The 15,285-nt window shown below is 38.8% G+C and overlaps 1 protein-coding gene and 1 pseudogene across 2 annotated transcripts in view; one reads left to right on the top strand and one right to left on the bottom strand.

Annotated features, from left to right (window-relative positions):
• The window catches only part of GPC3 (glypican 3), a 461,620-nt gene that overhangs the window by 221,783 nt on the left and 224,552 nt on the right, over positions 1 to 15,285 (bottom strand). For both annotated transcript variants that reach the window (XM_017954390.2, XM_017954391.3), the window contains exon 3: positions 4,529 to 5,223. In XM_017954390.2, the coding sequence (XP_017809879.1) occupies positions 4,529 to 5,223 (695 nt within the window). The remainder of the gene's footprint in view (positions 1 to 4,528; positions 5,224 to 15,285) is intronic.
• On the top strand, positions 8,816 to 15,065 carry LOC101020352 (annotated as a pseudogene).

Genomic DNA, 15,285 nt, shown 5'->3' with positions numbered 1-15,285 from the left:
AATCAACTGGGACATTTCTTAAATGAAAAATCATTTGGGCACAGTGGCTCAAGCCTGTAATCCTAGCACTTTGGGAGGTTGAGGGAGGTGGATTGCTTGAGACCAGGAGTTTGAGACCAGCCTGGCCAACATAGCGAAACCCCATCTCTACTAAAAATACAAAAAATTAGCCAGGTGTCTTGGCACGCGCCTGTAATCCTAGCTACTCAGGAGGCCAAGGCATGAGAATCCCTTGGGCCCGGGAGACGGAGGTTGCAGTGAGCCAAGATCGAGCCACTGCACTCCAGCCTGGGTGACAGAGTGAAACCCTGTCTCAAAAAACAAAACAGAACAAAACAAAAGAAAATCATCTGACCTCTTCACACACCTTTGGTATCAGAATCTCTGCAGAGGTGGACTCCAGGAATGTGTCTAACAAGTAACCCAGGTGATTGTGATGATGAGCCGAGTTTGAGAACAGGATCCTTTACCACCTCCAGTGGTGCTGCCAGACACAATACCCCAGTATTTGTCTGCCTGCCTTCACTTGGTAGTCTGAAGTATTGAGAACTATGCTAGAGAAAACTAAAGCACCAACCAGCCACACTTAAAAAACCGAACAGTGCCACACTCACTTAGAAGACCGAAGCAATCTTCATAATCTGGGTAGATGACAGCCACAAAAACAACTAGGAAAAGTCTCTGTGTGGCAGACCTCACGTCATGGCTTAAAACCATCTTGAAAGGATATCCCAGCAGAGCTCAGGAAGAGGATATTTTTAAAGAAGTCTCTCACCACAACTGAACCTCAAGCAGGACTGAATGGCAGGTTTTTACATTTTATCGCAACAGGAAGGTGAGGGTGCTACTGGAGAATCTCATTAAAGCTTTAGTTTTAAACCAGCTTTTGCTTTGGGGCATTCTGTGGGTTTGTTAATGTGAATAGAGTTCTGCAGCTCCGACTTCCCTTCGCCCTCATAAATGCCCAGTCCCTTTTTGACCCGTACTGAGTATGGGCTGGATCACACCTGGCCAGTGATTCCCCTACCCCCACCATTTGGTATATATTACTTAGAGTTGGTGATCATAAAACACGAACAAGGCAGAGTTTACATATGTTTTCTGGTTTAGTTCAGGCATTCCCTGGGGATGGCAGAATTCACACTCTCATAACCAGCTGGGAGCTGGGAGCAATCAGGCCCTTAATGGCCAAAACAGAAAGGGCCTGCATCACTGAGCACCTCTTGACAGCCAAAGCCTTTCTTCCTGAATGATAATGACATGAAATGCACTCCCCCTGCACTCATGTGCATGCACCTAAAATGTAGCAGGTTTGGCAGCCAGAAATAGCTATCCAATTTAGGTTCACTATGTGTTTGCAAAATCCTAATGGAGCTCTTAGAGTAAAAGTCTAGGGGGGCCTAAGGGGGAACAGACTGGTATGATGGAAAAAGTACTAGATTGTAGCAGCAGAAGACCTTGGATTCTACTTCTGGCTGCTCCATTAATTATATAACTTTGGGTAAGCCTCCCTGAACTTTATTTCTTCCTTTGTAAATCTATGGGATTGGACTAGCTAATCTCTCACAGTCCTTTCAACATTCACATTATGGTGAAATGTTCACTATGGTGAAATGTATTCAGTTACACGTCTGTCTACCAACTAGACTGTGACCTTTTCAAGACTTAAGAACTATGTCTTGGGTAGTTTTGAATATCCAGCACCTAGCAAAGTGCCATACGGAAAGCAGATGTTTAATAAATGTTTCCTAAATGAACCTTCATGTCTAGTGCCTGATCAAAACAGTGCACTTAATTCTTTATAAGCTCCTCACTTCATTTTTTATGTGTTTAAAAGCACCACATGGCCGGGTACAGCGGCTCACGCCTGTAATCCCAGCACTTTGGGCGGTCTAGGTGAGTGGATCACCTGAGGTCAGGAGTTCGAGACTAGCCTGACCAATGTGGTGAAATCTCATCTCTACTAAAAGTACAGAATTAGCCAGGCATGGTGGCGTGTGCCTGTAATTCCAGCTTCTTGGGAGGCTGAGGCAAGAGAATCGCTTAGAACTAGGAGGCGGAGGTTGTAGTGAGCAGAGATTATGCCACAGCACTCCAGCCTGAGCAACAGGGCGAGACTCTGTCTCAGAAATAAATAAATAAATAAATAAATAAATAAATAAATAAATAAATAAATGCACCAAAGGAGGATACTTGTTTTCAAGATCAATTGTGTTGCTGTGAAGTGACCAATATCAGAGGCAACCTTTAAACACTCCTACACCCTGTCTTTAATGTTGTCTCTTTATTTTCCTCTTACTGAAAGCATTTCCACGCCCCTGGCATGCTTTCTTTGTGTCTTACACATGGTAGGCCCTGAATTAGTATTAGGTGAATGAACATATGAATGCATTTACTTTCTCTAGTTTGGTAAAATTTACTTTTGCAGAAGCCCCCAGAATCTGGCCTCAAATTGTGAAGCAGTCAAGGGAATAATTAGCCACTGAAGAACACTGTAATTAGATAGGACATTTTTGTTCATTTTACTATAAAATATTTTCACAGGAAATGTGTTTTAAATGACTAACATTGTGAATGGGGCAATTACAGCAACTCCATAAGTAACCAGGCCGAGGGTTGCATCATTTTTGTCCTCTTTCCTGGTTTAATTCACCAAAGAAACGAATTACCCCTAGAGTTTAAAGACAAGCTGAAATAGCCTAATCCATCCTCCACATTTTGGATAAGCAATGGTTCAGAGTGCATAGCAGTTGCACTGTATAGATGCTAAGGGTGTGGATCAACCAAGCCAACAAGGTCTGGGTTTGAATCCCAGCTCCTCTGACTTAACTAGCTTTGAGGAAGAAATAAGACTCAGTGTTTGATAGATCAGTAGGGTGTCTACAGTGTATAGTAATCTATCATATATTTCTTTCTCTTTTTTTTTTTTTTTTTTTTTTTGAGAACGGGTCTCATTTCTCATTCTTTCGCCCAGGCTGAGGTGCAGTGGTGTGATCATGGCTCACTGCAGAGTTGACCTCCTGAGCCCGTCACCCTCCCACTCCAATCTCCCCAGTAGCATGCCACCATGCCCAGCTAGTTTTTTGTAATTTTTTTTTTTTTTTTTTTTTGGTAGAGATGGGGTCTCTATGTTGCCCAGACTGGTCTTGAACTCCCAGCCTCAAACAATCCTCTCACCTCGGCCTCCCAAAGTGTTGGGATTACAGGCATAAGTCACAGCACCTGGCCACATATATTTCAAAGTAGCTAGAAAAGAAGAATTTGAATGTTTCTAGCATAAAGACAAATATTTAGGTGATGGATATCCCAATCATATTGATTTGACCTTTACAAATTATATGAATGTATTAAACTATCACATGTCCCCTGAAAATATGTACATCTATTGTATATCAATGAAAAATAATTAGCAGAAAGGAGAAATAGAATATTTCTAAAACAGAAAAACAAAGCAAAACCCAGCTTTTAGGTTTATTAGGACTGATTTCATGGGTTACTATGAAATGATATTATGTAAACTAGCCAGCATAGCACTTGAGATGTAGTGGAAGCTCAACAATGGTAGTGTAATATACTATTCTGCCACCTCATTCTACAAAGCTGGCAGCATTCAGGAATCAGATACTACTTTAGGGGAACTGACTGGTAGCTCTTGGCTACATGTTCTGCTATATATTGGAAGTTGGTGTCTCCTGTGGTTCCGTTACTAACAATATCTGACTGAAACCAAGCAAACTGCTGCCTCACTCACAGAACTTCCCTTCCTCCATCACGAATTTCATCAGGCTTTGACTGATAGAATCAAGGCTATAAACAAAACCACTGGAGAACATGGATTGTTTGCCTTGCTTATGTGCTTGTGAGGTTTAGTTAGTGAACTCTAGCTGGGTCTTCTGTGTTTGAAGTTACTACTCAAAATGCTAATGTGATATACATGACTGAAAACACCAAGAGGAAATTAGAATCAGAAAAATTGGTGATAACCAAATTAAAGGGAGATCTGGTCATTTTCTGAAGCATGGCTCTTCCACTAACTTTAGGTGGGTGCTCTTAGGCAAGCTGCAATTTCATTAAGCTTCAGTTTCCTCATTTATAAAATGAAGATAATAGCTCCCACTTCACAGGCTTGTCATCTATTGTGTATCAAAAATGAGGATTATGATAACTGACAATAATGCTAATAATAGCCAACATTTATTGGAGACTTACCATGTACCAGACACGTGCTAAGTGCTTTAACAAACGCCATTCCCTATGAAGAAGATATTCTTTTTATTTCCATTTCATGAATCAGAAAAATGAACCCATAAAGATAAAATGACTTCCCAACGTCACACAGTAAGGAAGTGGGTGGACCATAATAGCCTGTGGTCTTAATATGCTGCCTAACTCTGTGAGGTCATTCAGTCTATCATCATCCCTTCCCCCGCTTCAAATTTTGTTATCATTTCTCTCTATCAGCACCTGCTACTGGCCACCTCACCCCAATAAGGCCCAAATCCTCTGAAAACTGTAGACTGGTACTCACAGTGGTAGTCAGCTTTCCTGCATTCTTCTGGACATACTGGATAGAATCGTGGATTGTTGAAAAGAGACCAAGCAGTACGTTTTCCATGTCATAGATTCTGTACATGCCATTCACAAGCTCTTCAAGAGACAGAATGTATTCTCTCCAGTACTTGTCAATCTCCACCACACCTGCCATACAGCCTTGCATGACCACATTGCAGTAACCACCACAAGGTTTAACCATCATCAGTCCCTGGCAGTAAGAGCAGTACCACATTCTGGTGAGCATTCGGCCACAGTCCTTACTGAACTTCAGGTGATCGGTCGTGTTGATCACTTCAATTCCAAGATTCAGAGCCTGAAGGAAGATCCTAGTGACTTGCAGTGACTTAGAAACCTGGGTCATAATAAGCTTGGGGAAGTTCCCAAATACTTTCAGGTCACGTCTTGCTCCTCGGAGGCACTCATTGATGTCCAAGGCTGAATCAGGCAGACCTGGGTTCATTAGTTGGGTATAGATGACTGGAAACAGGCTATCAAACAATTCATTGACCATGTCATCCACATTGATGTCAGAACCCAAGATATAGAGAGACACATCTGTGAAAAATTCACCCACAAACTCAAAAGCTTGTGGAGTCAGGCTTGGGTAGTTGTTCTTGAACATGGCATTGGTGTAGTTCTTGGCATGGCGAACAACAATTTCGAAGGCCTCTGTAAAAAAAAAAAAGAGAGACACAAAAATGTGTACAAATTAAAGCATGAAAATCCAGGGTGTAAATGAATTTGAGAGTTCTCTATTGCTGTGGTGATTAAGGTCCCATTTGCGTTAAATAATTGACTCTCATTCACTTCTGGCATTGCCTCTACTCTTGCAGTTGTTTGCTCCTATAAATCAATTTTCCTTTCTGAACATGAAGTCCAGATTCTGATGTGCACATAAATTCTTAACACACAAATTATATTTCAAATGACAAAAGCCAGGATTCGGTTAACATTTCGGCCTTTCAAGAAAACATTGATTAAAAATTGGCTAAATGAGAAGTTATTTCTCTTTCTCACATTGATTTATTCAGTTAAAAAGAAATTGTATTTCAGGACATTTCATTTTTAGACAGAGATAAATATTTGACAACAAACCATATATTGTATAAACTCACACAGCAATTTAAGCCTGTTTAGCCCTGGAAGGGAGGCAAGTTCCTAGCCAAGAATAAAAGCTATCACAAATTTAATCATTTTGGTAGATTTTCTCCTGATAACTTTAAAGAGAGCTTTCTGACAGATTGCCAGACCTGGAAATGGAATTTATCCAATGCATTTGTATCTGGGTGGAAAAACAATCCATGTACTTATCTATCATTTGGTATTGAAAACAACACCTCTGGTATTTGCAAGCTGAACATCCGGAGGGATAACTACTAAGCTTCCTTGCTAAGTTCAGCTTTCACGTGGCTTGGAAGCCTTATCTGCTCTACAGAGACCACAAATTCATGGTTACATCTGCTGCCCCAATCCCTTTGCATAAAACCTAATCAGTGTCATTGGTTTGAAAAAGAAAGTAGTAATGTCACCATCTCATTTTCTCCAAACTGAAACATCCCAGACCCAAATTATTTCATATAATCAGAGTTCTACATTTATATGAGGGAAGGAAAAACAACCACAATAGGCTTTTGAAGAAGTAAGACAGTTTAAAAACAAAAACAGCCAAGTTTCCTGAGACACTTAAAATTAACTTAGTCCTTCCTTCCATTTCCTTCCAAAGTGCAAAGGTCCATGACAGATGTACTCCAAATGATGCCAGTTCATGAGCCTTGAAAAATCAAATTATTACCACTTCTAGACTACTAGAGAGACCATACTCTAACAGTTCCTTGGGATCACTTAGTCCAACATTTCAGTCATCTGTGGCAGAAGTGAGCTCTAGGTTGTGCTACCACCATCTGCCCCAGATCCCTCCCAGGGTAGAACATGCTCCCTAAATTCTTCCCTTGGGCTTATGACATGGCCAGCAATGTTGAACAATTGCCAGGACAATTCGATTGGGCTTCCAAGCTCACTTGAGAAAATAATAAGTTTAAAACAGAACTTAACTTCCTACAAAGGTTTTGAGTATATGTGTGTTGGCTGCAGGTCTGAGGGCAGTGAGAGTGTAACAGTCTCTGAGGGACACTAGCTTGCATTGATTACTTCTACTTTGCAGCTGTGTGTCCCTGGGGGAAAAAATCTGCCTTTCCATAAGTTGTTGAATGTTCATTTGGTTTTTTGTTTGTTTAGAACATTAAGCAATTCCTAGAAAGTTGGTCTATCTTATAACAACTCTCCAAACTCCACATGCTCCTTTAGTCTCAATCCTTGTTTTCTAAAAGCTGGATGAGGCCAAGAGATTAGCCCAATACAGAGGACCAGTCAACAAATTCATTAAAATCATCAGAAATTTGGAGATTTGAAACTATTCATTCATTTTAATTTCAGCCGGCAATCACTTGTTATATATCAGGCTCTGTGGCAGGTGCTAGAGGCACGTAAGTGCTGGGTAGATGGAGATAAATGATAGACCATCCTTGTCTTAGAAGTATTCACAAGCTATATGGTTTAGAGTTTACAAAACATTCTCAAGTATATTATGGCATCTACTTTTTACAACAATCTTTTAAGTTTGGTATTACAACTCCCATTTTATAGATAACAAAATTGAGGCTCAGTAGAGTTAAAGCATTTTCCCGTGGTCACACAGGAAAGTAGAAGCAATCAACACAAACTAGTGTCTTCCGTAACAGTTACACTCTTGCTGCCCTCGACCTACAGCCAATACACATATTCTCAAAAACCTTTGCAGAAAGTAAAGTTCTATTTTAAACTCATTATTTTCCCATTGGCTTCCCATCTTCAAATGGAAACATACTAGAAGGAATTGCAACCCAAAGACCAACAAAGCAGAGGCACACCTTTCACCTTTGCCTTTGTGCAGAATGAAGCGGAGGGAAAAGACAGCTGTGGATATGCCACTCCTGTAGATCTCAATCATCCAAGCATCTCTAAAATGAATTTTATACAAGGAAAGCTCTATCTCAAGTACAGTGCATTCATTCTCTAAAGTGCAAGATGTACAACAGCAAGATTCCATTGACTGTACCATCATAACATTTTTAAAAAGTTTCTGCTACTAGCACTCTTAAATCTATAGAAAAAGAAAATTATAAAAGATCATGAACTCTTGTGCAGAAAGAACAATCACAATGCATGTTGCAGGGGAAAAGGTCTAGGGGTTTACTTTGAACCTCAAGCTCATATGTGCTCCCTGCTCCGACTTCCACAGCTCAGAATCCACTTAGCACATCTCTGGGCTTTCCCCAACCCACTTACTTCTGTATCACAGAACAACAAACCAAACCATAACTGGTCAACTAAAGGCTCCTGGGAGACTTACAGAAACCAACACTAGGTGAAAAGTGATGCTCAGCTTTTCTTGGCAACTTGAGGTTTCATGAAATGAAATCAAGGGCTAGAATTACTGCAAAGTTCAGCTCATTGATTTTTTTTTGGTCAGATAATAATGTACACTTCAACTAGGGGAGGTTTTCCTCTGCCTCTTTCCTGGGAAGAAATCAAGGGTTATATCCAGGAAAACTTTGAACAAACAATGTAAAATCAAAGCTATCATGAACATTTTGGCATTGAATAGAAAATATTCTAACTTTTTACAACATAAAGAAAAATAAGTGGTGCAGGCAAATAGATTTAATAAATTTGGGTTAATACATGTCCTAATATAGCAAGGTTTCTAGACATCTAGATGCTCCATTATCATTCTGGTCATCACCCTTTGGACATGTTCTAATGTTGTCAATGTCCTCCTTAAGTTATGGTGCTCAAAAAGGGATACAATTCTCCAGATGTGGTTTGATGGTAAAGTGTACAATCAGGCTATTACCTCTCTTTAAATGGTTCAATAACTTCTACTACCCCCCAGGACATAGAGCCTATCACCGGAGCAAAATGACTGTCCTTAGTATTTGATACTGATGTTCTTGTATTCAGACCCAGACAGGAAGAAATGAGTTTTTATGGGCCTTTTCAGTAGTAAGCTGGGTATTTAAAAAAAGGAGAGTATACTTGTGTTTGGAAGAAGAGAGGAATAAATGAACCATGGAATCTCTTTCAAGCCCTTTAGGGTAAGGCAGTCCTTATAGAAGCAGGTTATTTTTTTCCAAGGCAGTTTTTTCAGCACTGTAAGAATGGCAAATACTTAAGAACTTTTTATGTTCCTGGTATAAATGCCTCACAATGGGTTAGAATAAAAATGGTCCTTGTTTTCAAGCTTAGGTACCTTAACAGAAGAAAGAAAAGTAGTATTTATGAAGTAACTGCAAGGTACATGCCAGGATCTGTGGTAAAATTGGTCATATCACATGAAGTTTCTGTTCATGTCCTTTGCAAACTTTTATGCAGCCAATACATGTATGAAAAAAAAAAGCTCAAGATAACTGATCATTAGAGAAATGCAAATCAAAACCACAATGAGATATCATCTCACACTAGTCAGAATGGCAATTATTAAAAAGTCAAGAAACAACAGTTTCTGGTGAGGCTGTGGAGAAATGGGAAGGCATTTACACTGTTGGTGGGAATGTAAATTAGTTCAACCATTGTGGACGACAGTGTGGTGATTCCTCAAAGACCTAGAGGCAGAAATACTATTTGACCCAGCAATCCTATTACTTGGTATACACCCAAAGGAATATAAATCATTCTATTATAAAGATACACGCACGTGTATGTTCACTGCAGCACTATTCACAAGAGCAAGGACATGGAATCAACCCAAATGGCCATCAGTGGTAGACTGCATAAAGAAAATGTGGTACATACACATCTTGGAATACCATGCAGCCACAAAAATGAACAAGATCATGTCCCTTCCAGGAACATGAATGGAGCTGGAAGCTGTTATCCTCAGTAAATTAATGCAGGAACAGAAAACCTAATACCGCATGTTCTCACTTATAAGTGGGAATTGAACAATGAGAACACATGGGCACATGGGGGTAAACAATACACACTGGGGCTTGTTGAGGTGGGGAGGGAGAGAGAACATTAGGAAAAATAGCTAATGCATGCTGCGCTTAATACCTAGGTGATGGGTTGCTAAGCACAGTAAATCACCATGGCACACATTTACCTATATAACAAACCTACACATCCTTCACATGTACCCTGAAACTTAAAATGAAATAAAAAAATAAAGAAAACTAGGGAAAAAATCAGTTAATGTAGTCCATCACATCAACAGCCTAAATAAGAAAAATCATCTGATCATATCAATAAATGCAGGAAAAACATTTGCTATTTTTCCTGCCAATAATATTTGCTGTTTTTCCCGCCAACATCCTACATCATTCATGATCAAAACTCTCAGCAAACCAGAAACATAGGATAACTTTCTTTACCTGATAAAGAACGTCCACAAAAAAATTTTATAGCTAGCATCATGCTTAATGGTGAGAAACTGCATGCTTTCCCCTTAAGATCAGGAATGAGGCAAGAATGTCCCTGTTTCAGCACTCCTATTCAACATTATACTTAAAGTACTAGCTACGGCAATGAGACAATAAAAGGAAATAAAAGGTGTACAGATTGGGAAAACTACAGAACTCTGGTAAAAGAAATTTTAAAAATCTTAATAAATGAAAAGATACTCCATGTTTATGGATAGAAAGACTCAATATTATTAAGTTTTCAATTCTTTCCAACATGATCAATAAATTCAATGAATCCCAATCAAAATCCCTGCAACTTATTTTGTGGACATCAATACTAAAATTTATAAGGAAAGACAAAAGACTCAGAATAGCTGTAACAACACTGCAAAAAAACAAAATTGGAGGACTGGCATGACCTGAATTCAAGAATTCCCATCAAGGAACAGTAATAAAGACAGCTTGGTATTGGTGAAAGAATTGAAAAACAGATAAATGGAGCAAAATACAGAGCCCAGAAATAGACCTACACAAATACAATAATCAACTGAACTTTGACAAAAGAGCAGAGACAATTCAATGAAGAAAGAATAATCTTTGCAACAAATAGTGTTGAAACAATTGGACATCCACATGCAAAAACTGAATCTAGATATAGACTTTTCACCTTTCATAAAATTAAGTCAAATATATCATAGACATAAATATAAAATGCAAAACTATAAACTTATAGAAAGTAAATTGGGAGTTCTTGCTGACTGACCTTAAGTTTAGCACTAAGTTTTTAGATATAACAGTAAAAGCACACTCCATGAAGTTGAAAATTGATTAGTCAGACTTATCAGGCACTAAGCAGAAAAAACATCCATTCTGCAATGTTAAGAGAATGAAGAGTAAAGCATATGTCAAGAAAATGAAAAGACAAGCCATAGACTAAGAGAAAAATTTGCAAAACACATATCTGATAAAGGCCTTGTATCCAAAACACTCAAAGAACACTTGCAATTCAACAGTAAGAAAACAACTCAATTAAAAAATGGGCAGAAGATCTGAACAGACATCTCACCAAAGAAGATATACAGATGGGAAAAAGATATTCAACTGCAAATTAAAATAACAATGAGATACCATCACAAAGCCATTAGAATGGCTAAAATTCATAACACTGACAACACCAAATGATGGCAAAGAGGCAGAGCAACAGGCACTCTTATGCATTGCTGGAGGGAATATTAATACAAATGGTACAGCTACTTTATAAAGCAGTTTGGCAGTTTCTTATAAAAGTAAACATACTCTTACCATGTGATCCAGCAGTTGTGCCCCTTGGTGGTTACCCAATTTATTTGAAAACTCATGTCTACAACAAAACCTAGAGTTTATAGCAGTTTTATTTATAATCACCAAAACTGGAAGCAAGCAAGATGTCCTTCAATAGGATAAATAAGCTGTGGTACATCCATACACTGGAATACTATTCAGTAATAAAAAGAAATGAGAGATTAAGACACAAACAGACATGAAGGAACTTTAAATGTGTATTGCTAAGTGAAAGAAGCTAGTCTGAAAGGCTACATACTATATGATTCCAACCATATGACATTCTGGAAAAGACAAAACCATAGAGACATTAAAAAAATCAATGGTTGTCAGGGATTTGAGAGGGGAGAGGAGAACATGGGGAAGTAAGTGAAGCATGGGATTTTAGGGTGGTGAAACTATACTGTATGATATTCTAATGAAATATACAAGATATTATACATTTGTAAAAAATTATAGAACCATGCAATACAAAGAATGAACCTTAATGTAAACTTATGGGCTTTGGTTAATAATAATGTATCAATATTGGTTCATTAATCATAACAAATGTACCACACTAATGCTAGTAATGTTAATAATAGAATAAGTCCTGTGCAGGGAATAAGGAGCACACAGAAACTCTGTACTACCTGCTCGATTTTTCTTTAAATCCAAAACTGTTCTAAACAAATAAGGTCTATTAATCTTTTAAATTTTTTTTAAAAGACTGGACCTTGGAAATTAGCCCTTGATGGAACTAGTGACTAGAACCACTGAAGAGTGTTAAATCACTCCCTCTTTTTCCCCCTCAATCTGCTTTGACATTTCTTTCATGAGTTAGGGAGTTTTCACATACAATAGATGCCATATGGCATCAATGTAATTTTAATTGAAAAAACCACTGGAAAAGGTTAATGGACCAAAACAGCCAAATAGGTAACACATTTCAATGTTATTTTTAAATACTAAATGATTTTTTAGAAATCAGTCACATAGAAACTGCAAGTTAAGGTTGTAAGGAAAGCATCACATTTTAAAAACTAAATAATAGAGAAGACACTAAAAGTGTTGCTCCAATTTCTGTCAGATTTTTCTTGCATTTTATGTTTCACATTAACTTAACTAGAATGGACAAAGCTTAGAAATAAGTTGCTATTAAATATAAGCAATTTATTTGTGCAGGTCCATGACCAGCCTGTAAATATATACAGTCTTGCTTTTTATATTTCACACACTAGGCTTCTAAATACAACGTACATCAATGAGGAATAGAGGAATAAGTGAAAGAAAGAAAGAAGAAACATATGCTTTTCACAGGCTATTACGTATATCATTTGATAGATGGAGAGATAGATAGATACAGATATTTCCCTAAAGGCTATTATAGATCAGAGAGAACAATTAAAATAATTCACTCAAAGAGTCCTCAGAAATGAGAAGTGAATATCTCTAACTACTAGAAAATGTATGAGTCTGCAACAGTTGACCAACTCATTAGCCCAACTACTTCTTATCGTTTACCCACCATTAGCTTTCCTGAACAACTAGTTTATTTAAATGTTCTGGACACCATAATTCGGGTAACTCATCATTTTTCCCTCTTCACATTTATTACTGGAAGGCTTAGGGCCAGATTTATGGTCTGCTTCTATCAAGCATAATAAACTTCATACCATGCACTTTGTGTCATAACCTTACACTTGGCTCCATCTTACTTTCCCCTTTGCCGGATAGTTCCTATGTATTTCAGTTGCATTGCATCTTACATTTATTATGCACATATTTGTAGAGCACTTTAAATTCCTCTGGGGACAAAGTAGGATAAAAACAAATAGGTAGGTAAGTAAATAAGGAGAAGGAGAGAGAGAAGTTATACCTATCACTTAAAGAAAAAATACCATTTCAACAATGTTTTCTCACAAGTATGAGTAGCAACTATAGAAATGTTTATGTTTATAAATGGCAAACACCTTGTCAGGGACTCATTAGCAGTTCAACACTGTCTTCCCTAGCAGTGGTCAAAGCCCTTGGTTGACATTCTGGACACTGGCCTTGGGAAAGAATTTATGAGTAAGTCCTCAAAAGCCATTGCAACAAAAACAAAAATTGACAAGTGGGACCTAATTAAACTAAAGAGCTTCTGCAAAGCAAAAGAAACTATCAGCAGAGTAAACAGATAACCTACAGAGTAGGAGAAAATATTCACAAACTATGCATCGACAAAGGTCTAATATCCATCATCTATTAGGACCTTAAACATTTGAACAAGCAAAAGACAACCCCATTAAAACATGGGCAAAATACATGAACACACACTTCTCAAAAGAAGACACAAAAGTAGCCAACAAACATATGAAAAAAAAAATGCTCCACATCACTAATCATCAGATAAATGCAAATCAAAACTTCGATGAGATACCATCTCATACCAGTCAGAATGAGTATTATTAAAAAGTCAGAAAAACAACAGCCTTTCCACACTACCCAAAGAGGGGTCCATACAGCATTGTTTGGGATTCCTGTCCTAACTTAGAGGAAAACTTTCACAACGTCCGGAGCCCTTGATGTCCTGCAAATGAAATAGGAGGGTGTCCTTAAGTTCCCTGCAGCAGGAACCCACTTAGGTGGCACCAACCTTGACTTCCAAATGAAACAGTACATCTCTAAAAGAAAAGTGATGGCATCTACATTCTAAATCTGAAGAGGACCTGGGAGAATCTTCTGCTGGCAGCTCGTGCCATTGTTGCCATTGAAAACCCTGCTGATGTCAGTGTCATATCCTCCAGGAATACTGGCCAGAGGGCTGTGCTGAAGTTGGCTGCTGCCACGGGAGCCACTCCAATTGCTGGCCGCTTCACTCCTGGAACCTTCACTAACCAGATCCAGGCAGCCTTTCAGGAGCCACGGCTTCTTGTGGTTACTGACCCCAGGGCTGACCACCAGCCTCTCACAGAGGCATCTTATGTTAATCTTCCCACCATTGCTCTGTGTCACACAGATTCTCCTCTGTTCTATGTGAACATTGCCATCCCATGCAACAACAAGGGAGCTCACTCAGTGGGTTTGATATGGTGGATGCTGGCTCAGGAAGTTCTGCACATGCGTGGTACCATTTCCTGTGAATGCCCATGGGAGGTCATGCCTGATCTCTACTTCTACAGAGATCCTGAAGAGATTGAAAAAGAATAGCAGACTGCTGCTGAAAAGGCTGTGACAAACGAGGAATTTCAAAGTGAATAGACTGCTCCAGCTCCTGAGTTCACTGCTACTCAACCTGAGGTGGCAGACTGGTCTGAAGGCGTGCAGGTGCCCTCTGTGCCTATTCAGCAGTTCCCTACTGAAGACTGGAGTGCTTAGCCTGCCACAGAAAACTGGTCTGCAGCTTCCACTGCTCAGGCCACTGAATGGGTAGGTGCAACCACTGGTTGGTCTTAAGCTGTTCTTATATCAGCTCTTAAGCAACATGGAAGCAAGCTTGGCAAAAAATAAACATCAGTTTCCAAAAAAAAGAAAAAACAAGTCAAAAAACAACAGATGTTGCTGAGGATGCAGAGAAAAGGGAATGCCTATGCACTGTTGGTGGGAATGTAAATTAGTTCAGACACTGTGGAAAGCAGTTTGGAGATTTCTCAAAGAACTAAGAGTTGAACTGCCATTCAACCTAGTAATCTCATTGCTGGGTATATACCCAAAGGAAAATAAATCATTCTACCAAAAAGACACATACACTCACATGTTCATCACAGCGCTATTCACAATAGCAAAGACATGGAACCAACCTAGGTGCCCATCAATGGTGAACTGGATAAAGAAAACGTGGTACATATACACCATGGAATACTACACAGCCATAGAAAATAATGAAATAATTTCCTTTGCAGCAACATGGATGCAACTGAAGGCCATTATCCTAAGCAAACTAATGCAGGAACAGAAAACCAAATACCACATGTTCTCAATTATAAGTGGGAGCTAAACACTGGGTACTCAT

The sequence above is a fragment of the Papio anubis genome, chromosome X, assembly GCF_008728515.1.
Source record: "Papio anubis isolate 15944 chromosome X, Panubis1.0, whole genome shotgun sequence".
Taxonomy (NCBI): Eukaryota; Metazoa; Chordata; class Mammalia; order Primates; family Cercopithecidae; genus Papio; species Papio anubis.
This window is presented reverse-complemented; position numbering and strand designations above follow the sequence as displayed.